This window comes from Protopterus annectens, chromosome 9.part0 (assembly GCF_019279795.1).
Source record: "Protopterus annectens isolate FY-2018-M chromosome 9.part0, PAN1.0, whole genome shotgun sequence".
Lineage (NCBI taxonomy): Eukaryota > Metazoa > Chordata > Ceratodontiformes > Protopteridae > Protopterus > Protopterus annectens.
The window spans coordinates 1576112736-1576132802 of NC_056743.1; the positions used below are offsets into that span (position 1 = coordinate 1576112736).

General features: G+C 33.8%; 1 protein-coding gene across 10 annotated transcripts in view; it reads right to left on the bottom strand.

The window, feature by feature from the left end:
• Positions 1-20067, bottom strand: part of LOC122812189 (adhesion G protein-coupled receptor L1-like) — a 3245860-nt gene that overhangs the window by 1918367 nt on the left and 1307426 nt on the right. For all 10 annotated transcript variants that reach the window (XM_044084524.1, XM_044084517.1, XM_044084518.1 and 7 more), the window contains one exon: positions 11350-11558. In XM_044084524.1, coding sequence (XP_043940459.1) covers positions 11350-11419 — 70 coding nt within the window. In that variant the 5' untranslated portion in view covers positions 11420-11558. The remainder of the gene's footprint in view (positions 1-11349; positions 11559-20067) is intronic.

Below are 20067 nucleotides of genomic sequence, written 5' to 3' on the forward strand. Positions count from 1 at the left end.
CACTGTGGCCTCAAAAAGGTTAGATCAAGACAGAACAATCACAGCAGCACTGTGAGGCCATGATCTATAATGCTACAGGCATCTCCAGTGATGTATGACCAGACACAGTCTCCAAAAAACACTCAACAGTTCATAAATTTCCTAGCAAATGCAGCAGTGTCATTACTAAATAAAATGTTGACCCTACTGCAGCCACAAAATATTTAGCCTATGGCAGTGACAGCTTTATTGTAACAACGTATGGACAAAATTCAGTAAGTTTCCAAAAACGCCCAGCAATTCCTAAATTACTTAACAAATGCCACAGTGTCATTACTAAATAAAATACTGACCCTACTGTAGCCACAAGATATTCAGCTATGGCAGTGAGAGCATTATTGTAACAACGTTGGGACAAAATTCTCAAAACACACACTGTCTACTAAATCCAAATATGTTGCAGAATAAGATGGGCTCTATACATAGGATCATAGGAAGTTATCAGGCTAATGGCAATGCTATACATCAGATCGTAGGAAGTTACCAGGCTAATCGTCCTAGGGTCCTTACAAGCCTAGCCAAGTTCTACCCTTATTTCCATGATCAGCACCTATTGCCCCTGTCCAAGTGGGACACAGGTGGATCCCCCAGGGAAAATCTATGGTTACCCATTCAATCATCCAGTCTGCAGCTGAAGAGAGCCAATGAGATGCTCTATATAATGCGGAGTGGGAGTCTGATTCAAAGGTGAAGTAACCTCTGGGAGACCAATATGTCCCTCCAGCAGGTTCTCTTAATGTCACATACCAGGTTAAGGTCTTTAGAGCGGGTACCCAGTGTACCATCTGACTTGTGGATATGCAGCATTTCCAATAAAGCAGGGTCAGAGATTGCCTTATATGCAACACAGTGATTGCCTCTGAGTAGTCTGTAAGAAAGAGAATAAAGTGACAGTGATTTCAGATTATCCAAATAGAACAGATGCTGAAAACCATGAAATTTCCTTGTGAGGAACCTTTGTGGTCTCTCCAATTGTTGCAGGTGCTTAGAAAGGTACATAGTAAAAGGGGCAATGTACTCAATTATTGGCCTTATCTGAGAAGAGTATAGAGAGGTTATAACTTCTTTTTATCTGGTAGCAATGCCCTTACTTATGAGATGAGCAATACAGAATGCCCTTCCTACCACTGGGGAGACATGGTGGTCAAAGCTAAGACTGCTATCAACCTGTGCACCCAGGTCGGTAGAAAGAGGCCTAAAAGCAATCTCCAGGGCAGTCACTGGTATTCCATCTCAAAAGTACCAAAATGTGTCATAAGCATCTCAGATACTGAGGTATGTACAGACCCCCTACAAATGACAAAGGATGAGAAAAAACAGGGTCTACACAAACACTTATTGGTTATAGTTGTTATAATAAAGCACAGTAATGAAATAAACAACCACTTAATGAACGGAGTAATAGTGCTGAAGTCTGAAAAATGTCAACAGAAAATGACTGAAGAAATTATGAGGGAGAGCCCAAAGACTCTCAAAAGAAACAGCAGACCAGTACTAAGAAATAACACTCCACTACTGGTAAATATGGGTCTATATTATATTATCAAAAAAGTTTTCCATTCAATGCCAGTTGATCAAGTGAAATTCATATCAGTGAGATGATATGATCGAATTTCTGAAAACTTGAACATTTAAAAAAAAAAAATTTAAAAATCTTTTTTTACATTTTTTGCAGAGGGACAAGCCATGCTGCACCCCCCCCCCACTCCCTGCTAATTATACTTGCCAACTCCAAGATCGCACTACATTGAGGAAAATGGTAAATTTCCCAGTCCTCACTGTACTGCGATCGCCATTCTAAAGGTTCAGGTTATCAGAAATTCGATCATATCATCTCACACATATGAAATTTGAGTTTCTGAAAACATGATCAACTGATAAGGATATATATATATATATATATATATATATATATATATATATATATATATACATATAGGTGTAGTTTATGAGTTCATAAGTAAGTACTAGGCTTGTACATCTACATCCATAAAGTCAGCATCAAAGCATTAAAAAAATAGAATGTTGACAGCGACTGCACATGCTCTGAGGATTAATCCTGATGCAAGCAAAACCAAATGATGCACCCCCCACACCTCCTGCTAATTATACATAGATAGTGCAATCCCTAGGGAAAGGTCACAGTCCCTTACTCAGGGATTGTCGATATTGCACACATGTTGAACATCTGCGTGTGTTGACCAAAGGGTGTCAAAATCTATATATATATATATTACCATATTACCATCAAAATGCTGAAACACATCTGTTTGACTGACACTTCCACAAAAGGCTGGTTTCAAGGTTTCGTAATGTCAGAAATTGTTTTACCAAATCTGCAATGCCAAAACTCTATTCCCATTTTACGTCCCAGACTGCAAATGGGTTTTGCACAAAAAACTCCTGGAAATAGAGAATGTTGAAGTCCAGTTTTACCATGTTTGACATTAGGGGGAAAAATTATTTCAGATTTTGACATTTTTAGTACAGCATTCTTGCACAGATGCGTTTCAATATTTTGATGGTAAACTATATATATATATATATATATATATATATATATATATATATATGTATATATATATATATATATATATATATATATATATATATAAAGAGAGAGAAAGAGATGCACAGCAATTTATATATACATATACACACATTCACACACAAACACACACACACACACGCACACACATACACACACACACACACACACACACACACACACACACACATATATATATATATATATATATATTTATATATATAAATAACATATATGTATTACATGCATTTACACGCACACCCACTAACATAGTTACATACAATAGGAAGTGCAGTATCAGTATATTTCAAAAGGTGAATTTCCCAGCATGTGGAAAAGGCAGAATGTCACTGCAAACTACCAAAAACAGGAAGAAAATCAGTGTGCTGACCTGCCTTTCCATCATATGCATATCCAATATTAGTCCTAAAAGCATTTTTAATGTCATGAGCATATCTTACTTATGGTAAGAAATCAGATAAACTGCTATTAAGATTCTTTTCAATGCACAATATATGTTGGCTTGACACACTTGTTTACCAGATAATACCTATAGGAACAATAGAGTATTTTCTCTGGTCACCTGGAACTACTGTCAGGTTAAGTCATTTACCTAGAGTGATCATAATATTCAAATGGAGCCTGTGGGAATAAAACCCAGGACCAATAGATGGAGCTTATTAGCAGATACTGCCAGTTAGCGCTGCCACCACTACTGTTTTTATAATAAGCTCTGTTGACATAATGAAGAATTCATGAATAAATAAACACATAAATACGTACATGACTATGTAAAAAAGCAACAAGTCAGGAAGTGATGAAAATTCTGTAGTGAACAGCATGTTTTGCTCTTTTAAGCAAAATAAAGATTTCTGAAGAATATTCATATTTTAGGCAGAAAATATTATTTGTTATTATTTAAACAGATTTATGTACTTTTTTCTAACTGTGGAATCTGTTCTAGGAGTGAAGCTGCCATATTCCATCCCCTCTGGTGCCTTTTCTGTTTACTATGAATGCTGACAGGCATGGGCCATAAATAATTACCAAGGCTGATGCCACAGGAGAATTCAGCCTTGCAATCTGTTGTTGTAGTATTAGTCCAACTGTTCCTGCTTTGACGTGTTTATCCCTGCAGCTTCAGAGACATGGGAGGAAGGGACCCCCACTGGGAGGCATACACCCCTCCCCTCTGATAGACAGTCAGAGCCTGCCATTCTGGGTGGAAAAATCAACATGTTGATCAAAGTACCATGAAGTACAGAAAGCCCAAACAGCTACAGTTAACTGCTTCAGCAAGCATCCTGTCAATGCTGAGTGCTGTGTGAATATCTACAGGTAAATGACTATTAATCATGAAATGGAAAATAATTATGTGTGAATAATAGATATGTATGAAATACCAGAATAATTAGCTTCAGATGTGACAGTCCTATTTTGTTAAATGATTGTGTTGCATAATATCATCTTTAGATTTTTCCCAGTACCCAGCATCTGTACCTAAAAAAATACATCTTTTGATTTTTCAACAGGACATAATATACTGCATCTAAACCTAGAAATGATAGCAGACAGTTATTAAACTAATTGAAACATACCTTTAAAATAATTCTTCTGCATGCTATTCCATTAACTATGAATACCAATTCTTTAAGACAAGGCACATTACGGCATTTTGAAATTAAAATAGATTTATCTTGCTTGGATTATTCTGGAAACTACACAATATTCTTAACTTAATTTGGCAGTGCAGAACAAAAATGTCTTATTTCACTTTGATTATTATTATTAATATTATTGTTATTATTTGTCACAAGCTGTATTTTATTCTACCACTATACAAATACTGCACGATTATTATGTTTGTGTCTAGAAAAGTGATTATTTTTATCTCAAAAGCACAGAAACTTCAAAGTACCTCATAAGGTAATAGACAGACACTTCAGTATGGCAATGACTAGGTAATTCATATTTTTATCCACTGAAGGTGATGTTTGATTACAAGAGCACAGTCTCAATGGCCAAACTAGAGCCCTCCATTGTGGCTAAAAGTATGAATTATCCATAACCCTGCTGTGATGTAATGGCACCACAGAACTATGTTATTTTAAAAGGAAGCATCTTACCATTCTAAAACAATGTAACTATGGTATCCAAAGTTGTTGGTGTTTGTTTCTCTCTCTTGGTACAAGTTAGTGGCATCTGGACATGGTGAGCAAACTTATGCCTGAGAATGTGCTGACAAATTCACAGAATTATGATTTAATACATGCCACACTGCTTCAAGAGGAATCTTGATGAGTGGATGGGAGATCGTAGGTTTACCCCGGGTATCACTTCTGTGTCACTGTTAGACAGAGGCACAGTATACTAACCTTGAAAAAGGGCATAGCAAAATTAATTTAATATGGGTGGCGAAAGCCATACACACTCTGGCTAGGCTTATAAATGCCCTAGGGCAGATAGCCTAGTATGAACCTATAAATGTGGCTGTGGCAAAAAGTCCAATTGCCAGATCACTTTTTTCTTTTCATATTAGAAGTGTAGCATTTGAGGGATGGTAGATTTAACTTCCTCTCACTCTCCCTTTTTTAATTCAGCTTTATCACTTAGAAATAGTGGTCAATATTGAAGCTCAGTTCAATAACTTGTCTCATTCATATTTCAGTGCACCTGCCAAACTCTTTGGGCCAGATTAGAAAAGAGTTGCTCTCACTGTAAGTGTGCCCTAATTCTCAAAGACTCATGCTCAGTGTAATTGACCTACTTCAGTGTAAGGCCTGTTGATAAACAGGCTTACACTGAGGTCATATTCCAAAAGACCTGCTCTCAGTTTAAGTTGTCCCTTATACTGAAAGCAAGCATTTTGGAAATGGGCTCTTTGGCATGATTAGTAAATAAAAATACAGGTACGGACAGAAACATAGCTTATAGGAGATGACAGGGGTAGAGAAACAGAAGGCACAGTCAAATAGGTGAAGTATCGATTTACGGACAAAATAATGCTAAATTTCTAGATGACTATTGAATGTGCCGCTCTTTGTTTTAGTAAAGCAAATGCATAATATGGAGTTGTTGTTTTATACAGGAACCACGATGACCCCAAGCAGAAAATCTGGAATTGTTTTACTGATTGTTTTTTTCTTCTGATACATTAGCAATGTTTAACACAAGCAAACAAATCCAAACTGCAACTCAGCAAACAAATGAAGGTTCAAGGACACGAAGTCTTCAAAGTGAAAAAAAGTAAAAACAGGTTTATTACTTTGCATCTAAATAGTATGATACAAAAATAAACGGTTAAGTGCTTTTCGTCTTAATTTAGAAGACTTCTTCAGACCTTCAACAGTAGCAGGACTGCTCACTTTAATACAGACCACATGGTGGTTTCAAAAAAAAATTAACCAATGGTGTTGCATAAGTAGTTAAGTAATTAAGCTTGGACACATGACATCAGCAACAAGTCAAATACAAAAACAGCAACTGTGAAAACCTGTAAAGAACAAAAATGTATAGCCGCTTTTGTGTACAAATAAAGACACATTAAATTATTGCATTTAGGTGGACAGAGTGTGACTCTTAAAATATGTGATAAAAAATGATGAAAAACTATGGAATATATATATATATATATATATATATATATATATATATATATATATATATATATATATATATATATATAAAGTATATAAATGTAAATGTAAATGTTTATATACTCATTGTTATGAGTTACAAGAGCGCTCCAAGCGGAATAAAAGAACGCTGCACTCAAAATAAAATAAAATAAGAGACTGCAATTTCAACTTTAACCAGTGTTGATCAACTCAACTGTAATGCTTTCACAAATCACCAACAAGGATGAAACAAGCTTAGATGTAAGAAGAAACATATTTTTAAAAGATTTAAAACATGAAGCGAAAACCTGCATTCTTTTACTCAACTACAAATAGAGCTGTTTAAAAGACTTAGACAAAATTAGATGATAAGGACCCCCTTTTAGATTAACAGTAACCTGACAAATCACTCTAAAGTGAAAGTGGTGTGTTGGGTGTTCAGCACAATGCCTTGCCAATGCGTTAGAAGGTGACTTTTTTCTAATATGGTCCTTATCATCTAATTTTGGAAAGACAGGAGTTGATTTGGCAACTGCGTCTCAACTCTTATAACCCTCCCAGGTTTGAATGAAGTCACTTCCATTGCCTGTATTCTGAAATTAAAGAGCCTAATATGCTAGACAAGTCTTTTGTCTAACTAAGTCTTTTAAACAGCTCTATTTGTAGTTGAGAAAAAGAATGCAGGTTTTCGCTTCATGTTTTAAATCTTTTAAAAATATGTTTCATCTTACATCTAAGCTTGTTTCATCCTTGATGGTGATTTGTGAAAGCATTACAGTTGAGTCGATCAACACTGGTTAAAGTTGAAATTGCAGCCTCTTATTTTATTTTATTTTATTTTGAGTGTAGCGTTCTTTTAGTCCACTTGGAGCGCTCTTGTAACTCATAACAATGTGTATATAAACATTTACATTTACATTTATACATTTATATATATATATTCCATAGTTTTTCATCATTTTTTATCACATATTTTAAGAGTCACACTCTGTCCACCTAAATGCAGTGATTTAATGTGTCTTTATTGGTACACAAAAGCGGCTATACATTTTTGTTCTTTACAGGTTTTCACAGTTGCTGTTTTTGTATTTGACTTGTTGTTGATGTCATGTGTCCAAGCTTAATTACTTAACTACTTATGCAACACCATTGGTGAATGTTTTTTCAACCACCATGTAGTCTGTATTAAAGTGAGCAGTTGTGCTACTGTTGTAGGTCTGAAGAAGTCTTCTAAATTAAGACAAAAAGCGCTTAACCGTTTAGTTTTGTATCATACTGTTTAGTTGCAAAGTAATAAACCTGTTTTCACTTTTTTTCACTTTGGAGACTTTGTGTCCTTGAGCCTACATTAGCAATGTTGAAAAGTATTATTTTGGGAAATGTTAATTTCCTAGACACTTTGTAAATTTATAAAAAGTTATTCCTAGCTAGTACCTAATAATATTTTCAAAGAAACACATTTCTATGAATAGCATATACATTTTTACAAATGCAGAATAAAAGTGTTATACATGATCCTTGCTAAGTTGGAGAATTCATATGATTTTGCTAGTAAGGAAATAAGAACAGCAATAACAAATTATGCTAAGGTTAAGTTTGAGTTTCGATTATAATAACGTATAGAACAGTACTAAAACACATGAAGAAAAAGCAATATTAAAACTTCTCTAGCTAAAGGATTAGAGTGTTTAAACAAGGGTAATGGTCATATTAATTAATTAATTATGAGTACAATTGATAATAAATACAGTTATGGATGCTGTAGACATACTAGTACTTTGGAAACAGCACATATTATTGGATCAAGATGAAGTTTTATACTATCTAGGCCTTTTGTGAAGTAACAAATAAGTTACACAAACAATGCAGAATATTAAGAAATGCTAACAAATAAAAAAAAGTACAGCTGTGTGTAAGGTACTTCCTATAACTGCAGATCTTTGGGGAGAGGGTACTATAAAGTTATATCCTAACATTTGGGTTTACTCACCTTATATGATCTTCTGTCCAAGTCGTTTTTCATCAACTGTGCTTATATCACTATGGCGTTCTATATTACACTAGTCTCCTGTTCTCATGCCTACCTTTCATGGAATCTTTCATATACCATTAGCATTGCTAGATGGTTTCCTCTGTTCGAATCCCTTCTAACCTCATAGGACATCATGGTGATATTAACCTATTGCCCTTAGCAGAACACAGTACTATTGTAAAAAGAAAATGTAACTGCAGTAAACTAACAAAAACAGTCTCAGAGAAACCATAGATAACATTCTTAGCAGACAGAAGGAGGTAAGCCTTACTGTTGCAGTGACATATCCCTGAAAGTCTACTGTTATGTATTTAATTGTACTATCTTCTAAGGTCTACTTTTATGCATTTAATTGTATTATTTTCTTCAGGGATGGAAGCACTTGCAGAAACATTAATTATCCATGCTTCTGCTCTGTGTAGTGAATTTTATGCAAGCATCAAGGTACAATATAGTGCACGTTAACCCACTTAAGCTAGAATGGTGTGGGTGGCATAAACCCACTGATTAAGTGCATTACAGCCGGTGCAGCCATGCATTAGTGATGGCCAATATCCAGTTTATAATTATCCTACTATTTTTATGAAATGAGCTATTGTATTGTGGCTGCAGAAGAGTTCATTTCTACAAATGAATTTGGCAATTCTATTGCTTAACTAACTATACATAAGTAACAACTTATTTTTCTTTTGGCTGTTCCAATTAGGGGTCGCCGCAGCAGATCATCTGTTTCCATTTCTTCCTGTCCTCTGCATCTTGCTCTGTCATACCAACCACCTGCATGTCCTCTCTCACTACATCCATAAATCTTATCTTAGGCCTTCCTCTTTTCCTGTTACCTGGCAGCTTCATCCTTAGCATCTTTTTCCCCAATATACTCAGCATCCCTCCTCAGCACATGTCCAAACCAACACAATCTCGCCTCTCTGACATTGTCTCTAAACTGTCCAACCGGGGCTGACCCTCTAATATACTTATTCCTAATCCTGTCTACCCTCGTCACACCCAGTACAAATCTTAACATCTTTATCTCTGCCACATCCAGCTCTTACTCCTGCCTTTTTGTTAATGCCACCGTCTCCAACCCATATAACATAGCTGGTCTCACTACCCTCTTGTAGACCTTCCCTTTCACTCTTACTGGTACTCGTCTGTCACAAATCACTCCTGACACTTTTCTCAACCCACTCCACCCTGCCTGTAACAACTGTATTACTGAAAATAACTGCATTTAATAAATTATGGAAAAAAATAGATGGTAAAGGCTATGCAAAACAATTAATTTATTTAACAACAGTGAAAAATGTTTCTGACAAAAATCCTTCTTAAGTAAATACTTTTCATAAATTATCTGCATTTGAGAACAATGCTTCTCCAATAATGGCCTTTCTACAAACTCAAATATTACTTGTTGGTTCATGAAACAATGCAACATTTTTCATAATGTTTTCTTAATGTTTAAAGACAAAGTTAAATATAAAACATATATCCATAGAAGTTAGAAGAGTTTCAGAATTCTAATTTTCAAGGCATTGTATCATTGCCCAGAAAATAAAGGTTATAGATTCATACTAGGTTAACTGCCCTTGTGGGACATTTTAAGCCTAGCCAATTACCCCATGTGAGAATCAAACCCTGTACCTTGTAAATGTAAGGTAAACACCTTAAGCATTATGCCAACCTCCCACCAAAAATAAAAACCTCACCACAGATTCCATAAGTAAACAGCCAATTACTGAATCTCACTGATTAAATATTGTATTTCCAATAAAACGCTAACTTCTTTATGAAATTGGAAAGCCACTGTAAAATACCATACTGTGAGAAAGGTAAATTTGATATAGTTAACAATGAGGAGACCAGGTGTAGCCCATGACCTCTGTATGAGTATGCTGGCATTATAAATTTACCCAGGAATCTAGAATTTGCAGGTGGCAGACAAATAGAGTTTTTGAACACTACCAAACATCACAAACTTGGTTTGGGGCAGAGGCCATTAAAAGCAGCTTGCAGTGACTTCTGTAGGTTTACCTCATTGCCAGCAGTACTGAGCATTAGCATATCATCAGAGTGCATGATCAATTTAGCTCTCAGGAGACTGGAAGCTATTAACAGAAATGAGTGAAGGCCCAACTATACATCCCTTGGTCCGAGTGGATAGACAACTTGTAAAATAGTTGATATACCACAAGAAAGAATCATTGGCAAAGCTTATAATAGCTAATTGTTTGAAAGGTATGTTGTGATCTAGCGGATTGAAGATGATACCTGTGCAGTTACCATATTCAAATGAGACTATAATGTGTAGCAAGGAAAAGAAATGTATAGGTATTGAAGCCAGAGCAAACTCCATATCTGGTATTACTAAATATAGGTCTGAGTGTGGTTAAGAATTTGCTTGTATATGATGTTCACAAACATCTTTGCAATGGTGGACACAAGGTATATCAGTCATAATGGTCAGCATGAGGGGTTTGGGATTTTAGGTAATGAAACAATGGTGGCAATATACTATTCAGTAGGAATTATATCCATAGTAAGAGACAGAAAATCTTGTCATGTGGATTTGTAATACAACAAACATTTTTTTGTAATATAGGATGAAGAAGGCCAGCCGGGCCAGCACTCAAGGTGAGGATACGTGAGTATACACAGTATTTCTAGAAACATATCTGAGATAAAATGAAGGGAGTGAAATGGAGGAACATAGATATAATACCTCTCAGTGCCAGTAAGGACAGGAGTATTTAAGTGACTGAGAGAGGAGTAAGTGAAATGGATCATTGGCATTAGCACTGTCTAGGCATGAGATGGGATTGGCAGGAGGTACAGGATACATAAAGAGGAAACTTTTCTGTGATTTTATAACTGAAGAACAAACTTTGGAAAACATTAGAAGACATTCTGTCTCAGTTCTGGCTAACTGCATCATGGATTACCTACATCTGTCTTACATTCCGGTATGTGTACAAAGAAAAAAAAAATGCTGATGCTGTATCTGAAATGACTAGCTGCTGATAGTTTTCATTTTCCCACATATCATTAAACATTTAATGCAGCAGCGGCCATTTTCTCTGTAAAGATATTTCATGCAAGCAGTAGCAGTTTCTTACCTTGAGTAGTGGGGGTGAGTATAATCAGTGTAACGCAGCAGCTCCACAATACCCAGAGGGACTGATCCATTCTTACTCATGGAGTACAGCCACTTGTTCTCTTCTGATTCTTCCCGCTTTGACTCACAGTACTATGTTCAATTCTCACAGTAACATCACACTCTTAATGAGACCTTAACCAGCTGCCCATGGGCCTGCAGCGAAGAAAACTGAAAATGAAAATAAAGAAAAATACACTATTACTAAACGTAGCTAAAAGGGGAGTCAGTATATACCATTAACTCCTTCCTGTGCAGTTTAGCATAAAGATGTTTAACTCAGTAACTTCTGTATTATTTCTTCCCTGCATATTTCTTCCATATTTTAGCCAGGAGATATTTAACACTCTAACTGCTGAATATTATTAATTCCTTCCTGTATATCTCTTGCATATCGTAGCTTGGAGATATTTAACTTCAAAGTGATGAATATGTTAATCTACATTTGCTGATGATAAAAGCAATTAATTTGGTTACTGCTACATAGTAACAGTCCAGGAAACATTAATTTCAAAATAGTCTGTGGCAAGCCTCTCAAGAGACTTGACAAGATAAGTAAATTATTTAGTATGTCTACAATACAAAACAAAATCATACACTGGCTTTTACTTAATTTATTATCACTGAGAGCTATATGAATATCTCATATATCCAGTTAGGACAGACAAAGGCCATTAATGTCCATAAAACACGCTTCAGATGAAGTGACAGTGTTATTTATAACAGAAAAGCATGATATTTAAAAAAATATATGCCTTTTTTTCATGCTGTGAGGGTTGCTCTGCCTAAAGCCTGCTCACTACTAAAATTTCTGTAAACATAATGGATATCACTATTTTATTAAAGCCATAACAGTAGATAGTGGTATTGTCATATTGGTCTTTGGGGAAGGATGAATAACATTTCACCTACACACAGTGCCAAACACAGCCTGACATTAACCCTTCAATTTATACAAATTTCTACCACTGTACTAAAATCTGGCTTTCTTCTGACAGTTGTGAATCTGAATGCAACATGTCTGCTCCAAATGCAGGACAGCTCTACATGTGGTAATCTCAGGCTCTCCTTCTCTGCACAACTTGAACCCACATAATCCTAGCCAGATCCTGTAGCTCATTAAGAATATCTGCTACGCCAACCATCACATGCAGTCTTGAAGCAGTAAAACAGACAAGACATATTTTGTTAATAACATTTTGCACCTCTGAAACTTATCCACATAAATGCTTGCATTTGGCAGCTGAATATCAGGACTGCAGATATCCATAATTACAGACAATTCTCTTCTCCGAATGAACATTACTGGCACATTGCATAACATAAATCAGAAATTAACAGACCTCAGTACTCATTTTACTTTTATTTATTTTGCTTTTGTTTACAGGGTTTGTCTAAGTTTATTCAACAACCTTTCTTCAGCAGAAGCCCCAGGGAGGAAAACCTCCCACATATTACAAACATTTTTAATCATACATTCAGTAATATACACAAACGGACATTAAATAATACACAGTAACAATTACACTTACTTTTGCTAAGTTGCTTCTACTTTCAAAAAAAAAAAAAAACAATCTATCATATCATTAAAGATACTTGTGTGTTAGCAGATGTTGAACACTGAGCATTTGAAAGGGTATATTAGTGGATTTGTCAGAAAGATAATAGATTATGCCATTAGTGCTTAGAAATTCAAAGACATTGATATGTGAAAAGAAACTAGGTAGGGCAGAAAATGTTGAGAATGTAGTCAAGAGATGTGGTGTAAAGCAGGTTCCAACCCTTTCAACTTCTTAGAGCAAGAAATCTGGACAAAGCCATGAAAAAAAGTGGGACAGAGGCTCAAAAATTGGGACCATTTTTAAATCTTGTTCTTACAAACTTAGAAAGTTGATAGAATAACAGGGCTTGCATTAGCATTAATTTTCTGAAGGGTACGAAGTCTGAAACTCAAATGTCTGTCATTATTTTCTAACTTCAGTCTTTAATGATTTGCCACTAATCTGCCAGAAAACCACAATTTTATGAAAAACAGACCAAAAATATGAGGCAAAAATTTGGACAATCTGCGAAAATCTGTACAGTTGAGAGGCATGGGCCAGGTTCAGATATAATTATACATAATAGTACAGTAAGGTTTATATTAGAGGTATAGAAGTACAGATGTGCAGTGTCAGAAAATAATGAATATAACTAGGAGATGGTATTAAAACTATTCAGGCATTGGTTAAGACTGTTGGGCAGAGGATCCTGAAGGAAGATAAATGGTGTGATTGTATGGCAATCTGACAATAAAAGTGGCAGATCTAAGGAACAGATCCATTGGATTGATAGGTAAAATTTTAGTTGTGTTTTAAATGAGTTTGCATTCTGAATGGATTTCAGAGGAAGTGGGATGTTGTTCCATAGTTTAGTTATGCTATTTGAATATTTATTTATTGATATTTGTTTACTGGGATGATACAACTGATCAGATCCCCTTTTCAGTGGAGACCCACAGAGAAAAGCTCCATATGAATTTACACAAAACAATAATTAAGCTTTTACAATACAATTTTCAAACAGCTGTATATATATATATATATATATATAGAGAGAGAGAGAGAGAGAGAGAGAGAGTCAGTCATCAACTTCTTTCAAAAATAATACTGATAGGTATATGGGAAGTGGGAACGATCAACATGGGGTCTGGGTAGTCTTACCACTTTTTTAAAGGTTAGAAAGTCATTAGCTTGGGGGTGTGGCCAAGATGGGCTCTGAGTAGCAGCAGATTTCAACAGCTCCACTAAAGAAATATTATTCTGACAGGAATTCTGCCTTCAAACTAAAATTTGAAAATACTTTTATACATGATTTGAAAGAACTTAAATTCATCTATAATAATATCTAGTTAAAAACAAAAAAAAAACCCAGATATTCCTGTCAAATTATTCCTGGATAACTTCTCCCCATCTGAAGAAACTCATCATGAGCTTCACTAAATCCAGTAACCAGGATTCCAGTGTCAAAAGAGAGATTCAGACTTTGATAACAAATATATAGAATCTTACCACAAAAATTGATAAGCTGGATACTAAAATAGATAATTTCAAGGAGAAGGCTACCAAACAAATGGATTTACTTCATCAAGACTTACTACCACAAAAAACTCTGATAACAGGTATTGAAGAGGCACTGAATGATATGGATGGGAGAAATACTGAAAATGAAAATAATGTGGAATTCCTACTAAAACAAAACACTCTTCTACAAAATAAGTTAGATGATCTAGAAAACAGATCTAGACACAACAACCTAAGAATATTTGGACTACCAGAAGGCATTGAAGGGAACAATATGACTAACTTTCTCACCACTTGGTTACCTAAAACTCTTGAGCTCACTGAAGCTATGTCCTTTGGTATTGAGAGGGCACATTGTTCCCCTGCTACAGTGGATACAGCTAACAAAAAGCAACCTAGATCCATCATTGTCAAATTCCTCTCATCTTCTGATAAGGAATTAGTGTTAAAAACTGCATGGTCCAAGGCACCAATTAAATTAAATGAAGCTACAATATGTTTTGACAATGATTATTCATCTGCAGTTATAGCAAAAAGAAAAGTATTCTTACTTTTGATAAAGTAACTGAAGAAAGCACAGGTGAAAACACACCTTTTGTTCCCTGCAAAGCTGAAGATATTTTCATCGGACGGTCCCAAAATATTTGAAGACTTGGAATCAGCTCTGAACTATGTAAAAGTCCATAAGATCTTGGAAAAAATAGAAGAGATGGAATGGGCTAATCCCACGCTTAAAAGAATGGCTTCTAATCCCACTTGGAAGACTTCAGAGAAACAAAAAAGACTAAGAAACAAGTGACTTAAATATTTATGTTTGCAGTTTGTTATGTTTCTGGAAACATTGTCACTGTTTTAATTACTTGTTGATATTTTCACTTACAAGGTAAGCCTGCTTTTTCTTTTTTCCATCCCATTCACTTATAACCTTAAGTATACACATAATTTAATTTTTTACTTAAACTGAGCTAAAAGTTTATACTAATAGTAAATATATAGTCATGGATATTGTTATAAAGATATTTCAAGATTGAAGGGTAAACAATCTCAGCCACTGTGTTAGTAAATTCATTACTTCTCATATATAAACATTCTAGATTCCCTCTATAATCTCTAATTAATTTAGTTAAACTAATTACAGTCAGATCAATTCAATATACATAGATATAAGTAAATAAAAGTTCACTACACAATCATTTGTCATTCTATGTTATTCACACTGAACACTGGTTTTTATTTTATAGTTTATACCTTAAGAATCAATTTAAAACTTTTATATGTTAAATTTATATGGTGATAATATTATTTGATAACTTTTCAACATTCTACTAAGACTCATAAGTGAACTCTCTTACAGTTTTAAATATATATATATATATATATATATATATATATATATATATATATATATATATATTTTATATGTGAATGTTAAATGGATTAATGGAGCTTTGTGATTTATTTAAAATGCTTTCTGCTACATTTGAAGCTCTGTGGTACTGTTTGGTTGTAATGAGTAGCTCAAACTCTTGCTGTGCATGTGAGCAGGCTATGGGAAGCTTACAGATGTCACACATATGTTTCCCTATACTTATTGAATAGAGTTACATACTTTTTATTTTTTACATTTTTTTTGTTTAAAATGACGAAATGCAACTTCCAGAGACTCTGCAAAGCTCGAGTGTGTTGTCTACGAGCTTATTTCTTCTTAAACTACCTTATTTTTACTAAAAGTCCTCTCTACATTCTCGAATGAGCTCCACGAAACTGCAACGCATTTTGATGATGTCAGAGCTAGTTGACCAGCCTAACCAGGAAGTCATTACATGTACTTTTTTTCGGAAAAGCCACAGAAACGTTGGAAATGGATATAATTACTATAAAAATATATTTTTAAGCATGTTTAATACATCACTTAGACAAATTTTGATTCTTAAGAAAGGAACCTTCAACTAAGTCATTCTTATTCATGTCTATGGTAAATTCAAGGGGAAATAAAAAAAAAAGGGAAAAGTAAGTGTGCATTTACTTCAACTAATGTATGCCAAGTTATTTATAAAGCTTGCTTAATAGGATAAATCAGTCTTATTATAAATTATAACTAATTTTTCATTCAGAGGCTGACAGCTGGTTGGAAAATAGCATGAGTTAAAATAAGTTTACTTAAGACATGATAACATATTCTAACATAGGTGCTTATACTGTCATTTGATCTTTCACTTTAAAGATATTCATATTGATATGTTTTGATTACTCTACCAACATATAGCATTTGTGTTAAAATGGTTAGTAGTTACTTTAATTGACATTTTTCACTATCAGAATGCTGCTTTTCTTAGACTTCAGACTCCTTTCTTTTGAATGCTACCTTGAATATGTCATAACAATGAATTTATATACTAACTTGGTTTAAATTTCACAGAAGTGTCATGTGTTCTGTTGATGACAACAAAGAGTTTTAACTAATCTACTATTATATCATATGATTCAGCAGAAGTTAAAATGCCTTGTCCCCCCCCCTCTTTCAACAAGTATAGAGAATGACTTTATTGATAGAGCATTTTTTACAAATGTTATATTATTCTAAGACATACTTAATTATATAATTTACATGAAATATACTTATGGTATTAGCAATACAATGGAGTTACACTGAATATAACTCTGTTTTACCAGTTTTAAGGAATATATAATCATATGTAGAGTTACTATTTAGTCTGTTTAATTTTTATATACAATGAAGGTTATGTCTTGTTGCTGCTGTCTAAAGGTCAATTTCGAATGATAGATCAGTTTAAGCAATACCTGATGAGTTACACTGATTATACTATGCTTTATTTGTGTTACCGGATGAGTCACACTGATTACAGATCTGCTGCACTTGTTTAATGTATATCTAAATATATATAGAGTTACTATTTTATCTATCTCACATCTATGTATAGTGGAGGCTGAGTTTTTCTGCTGCTGTGTAGGGGTTTGATCTGAGTGACAGATGTCACTGGGACAAGGAGTTTACAACTCCAGGCAGGTAGCTACCCCATTTTTTCATAACATATACACTACATTTAATTTTCTTAATAGGTTTTTCTTGACATCTATCATAATTCAAATTTATATAATTGTAAGTTGCAAGAATGGTATAACACATACTGTGTATCTCATACTAACAGACAAAGACTATAATTTACAAAACAAATATTTTAACACACAAATCACAAGAATCCCTTACTCATTTATAAAGCTATCATGACCACACTAAAAGGTTTATCAATCAACATAAATGGTATGAATAACCCTATTAAAAGAGGAAGTTTATGTAAATACTTAACTATACACAAACCAAACATAATATTTTTACAAGAAACACATCTTTTAAAAGAAAATATTAACTTTTTAAATACTAATAATATTGCCAGTTCTGAGCATTCTAAAAAGAAAAGAGTAGCAATTCTCTGGAACAATAGTCGCCCTTTACCTAGAATTATTAAATCTTATCAAGACAATAAAGGGATGCTTTGCTTGGTGACAATTAAAATAAATACAAAACTTTTCACTTTAGTAAATAACTATTGGTTACTGGGCATTGGAACCAGTGCCATTTACCAACAATTGAACCAAATTGTGTCTCATTCTGAGGGTAATATTATTATGGCAGGGGACTTTAATTGTGTTTTAAATGAAAAGGACTCTAGCACTTCCGGGAAAAGGAAGATAACCTCACAAGCTAAACAGATAATACAATTTATGGATACATATCATCTAAAAGATATACATGACTATACAGACTTGAGCTCACCTCAATTTACATTCTATTCTAATAGATTCAAATCATACTCTAGAACAGATAGGGTAGTTATAGCCATGCAAATAATAAATGATTTAATAAACACCAAGATTGTGCCTTGCCGTATTTCAGATCATAATGCAATTATATTTGAGTTTAATTTAAATGATACCCCAATGACTCATATAAGAAGAATACCTGCATATATAACTCAATTAAAAGAATTTCAAACAATTTTTGAAGAATAAACAAAAAATTTTATAAAAAACAATCTAACATCTAACTCTCATGACATTTATGTATGGGATGCATTAAAAGCTTATTTATACGGACAAATAAATAAAATGGTACTATAACAAAAGGAAGTCCTGGGACGAAGATTTAAAAAAAAATGCAAGACAAACTAGATAGATTACACCTCAAAGTTAATGACAAGTTCACTCCTAAAAATATCAGAGATGAAATAAATAAAACTAAGGAGGAATAAAGTGCAATTTTACATCACAAGACTATGATTTCCTTAGAGAAATTTAAATTCCTAGCCTATTCAGTAAACCCGAAACATTTAACCAATCTTGCAAATAAAACAAAAAGAATCAACAAACATAATCATATTAAAGAAATATATTCGTCTAGAAAAAAGAAAAAGGTTTATAACATACATGACATAATAGATGAATTTAGACATCATTTTCACACGATTAATCAAACTTCTCAGATCATTCAACCAATAGATAAAATAAAACAATATATTAAAAAGAACTTGTATGCCAAACTCAACAAACAACAGTCAGAAATCATACACAAACAGATCTCCTTAGTGGATATACAAACTCTAATTAATAAACTTAAACAGAACAAAGCACCAGGCAATGATGGCATCATTCCTGAATTGTATAAAATTATGCCTAATACAGCTATTTCTTTACTATATAACATATTTCTTACAGCCCAGAATGACATTACTTTGCCTCCATCTTGGAAATATACCTTTATTTCGCCCATTCTAAAATCTAGTAAGGATCCTAAACTATGTACCTCATATAGGCCCATAACTCTTTTAAATATTGACTACAAAATGTTGATGAATATATATGCTGACAGATTAAAAAATGTTTTACCCCAGTTAATTAATGATGACCAAATAAACTTTGCAACTAATAGAAGTACATATGATAACATCAAACGGTCTCTTATTTTAACTGATTATTCACACAGAAAGAAAAAAAACTTGTCTCTGGTTAGTCTTGACATTAATTCAACATTTGACTCAATACATTGGGACTATCTATTCACATTATTACAATGTTTAAACTTTTCAGATAATTTTATTAATCTACTATCACACCATCGCACTCTGGCTTATATCAAAATTGGATCATACACATCGACTCAAATACCCATCACTAAAGGAACAAAACAAGGCTGTCCTTTATCTCCCTTATTGTTTACTCTCATAATGGAACCATAGGCTAACGATATACGAGGAAATAAAAACATAGAAGGTTTGGAAATTAGTGACGGAATAACTTCTACAATTCAGTTATTTGCTGATGATGTGCTCATCACTACTAAAGGAGATAATTCCTCCATAACGGCCTTATTTGAAGCTGTTAACACATTTCAATTTATATCTGGACTGACATTCAATGATAATAAAACTAAGATCCTACCTATCTATTTAAACAACAATAAGAGAAACATTAACAAAGGCACTAACAAATACATCACAGATCAAATTACATATTTAGGCATCATTCTTGCTAAAGATATTAAATTAATTACAAAACTAAATTATAATAGATGTTATGTAAATATTCAAACTTTATTAACA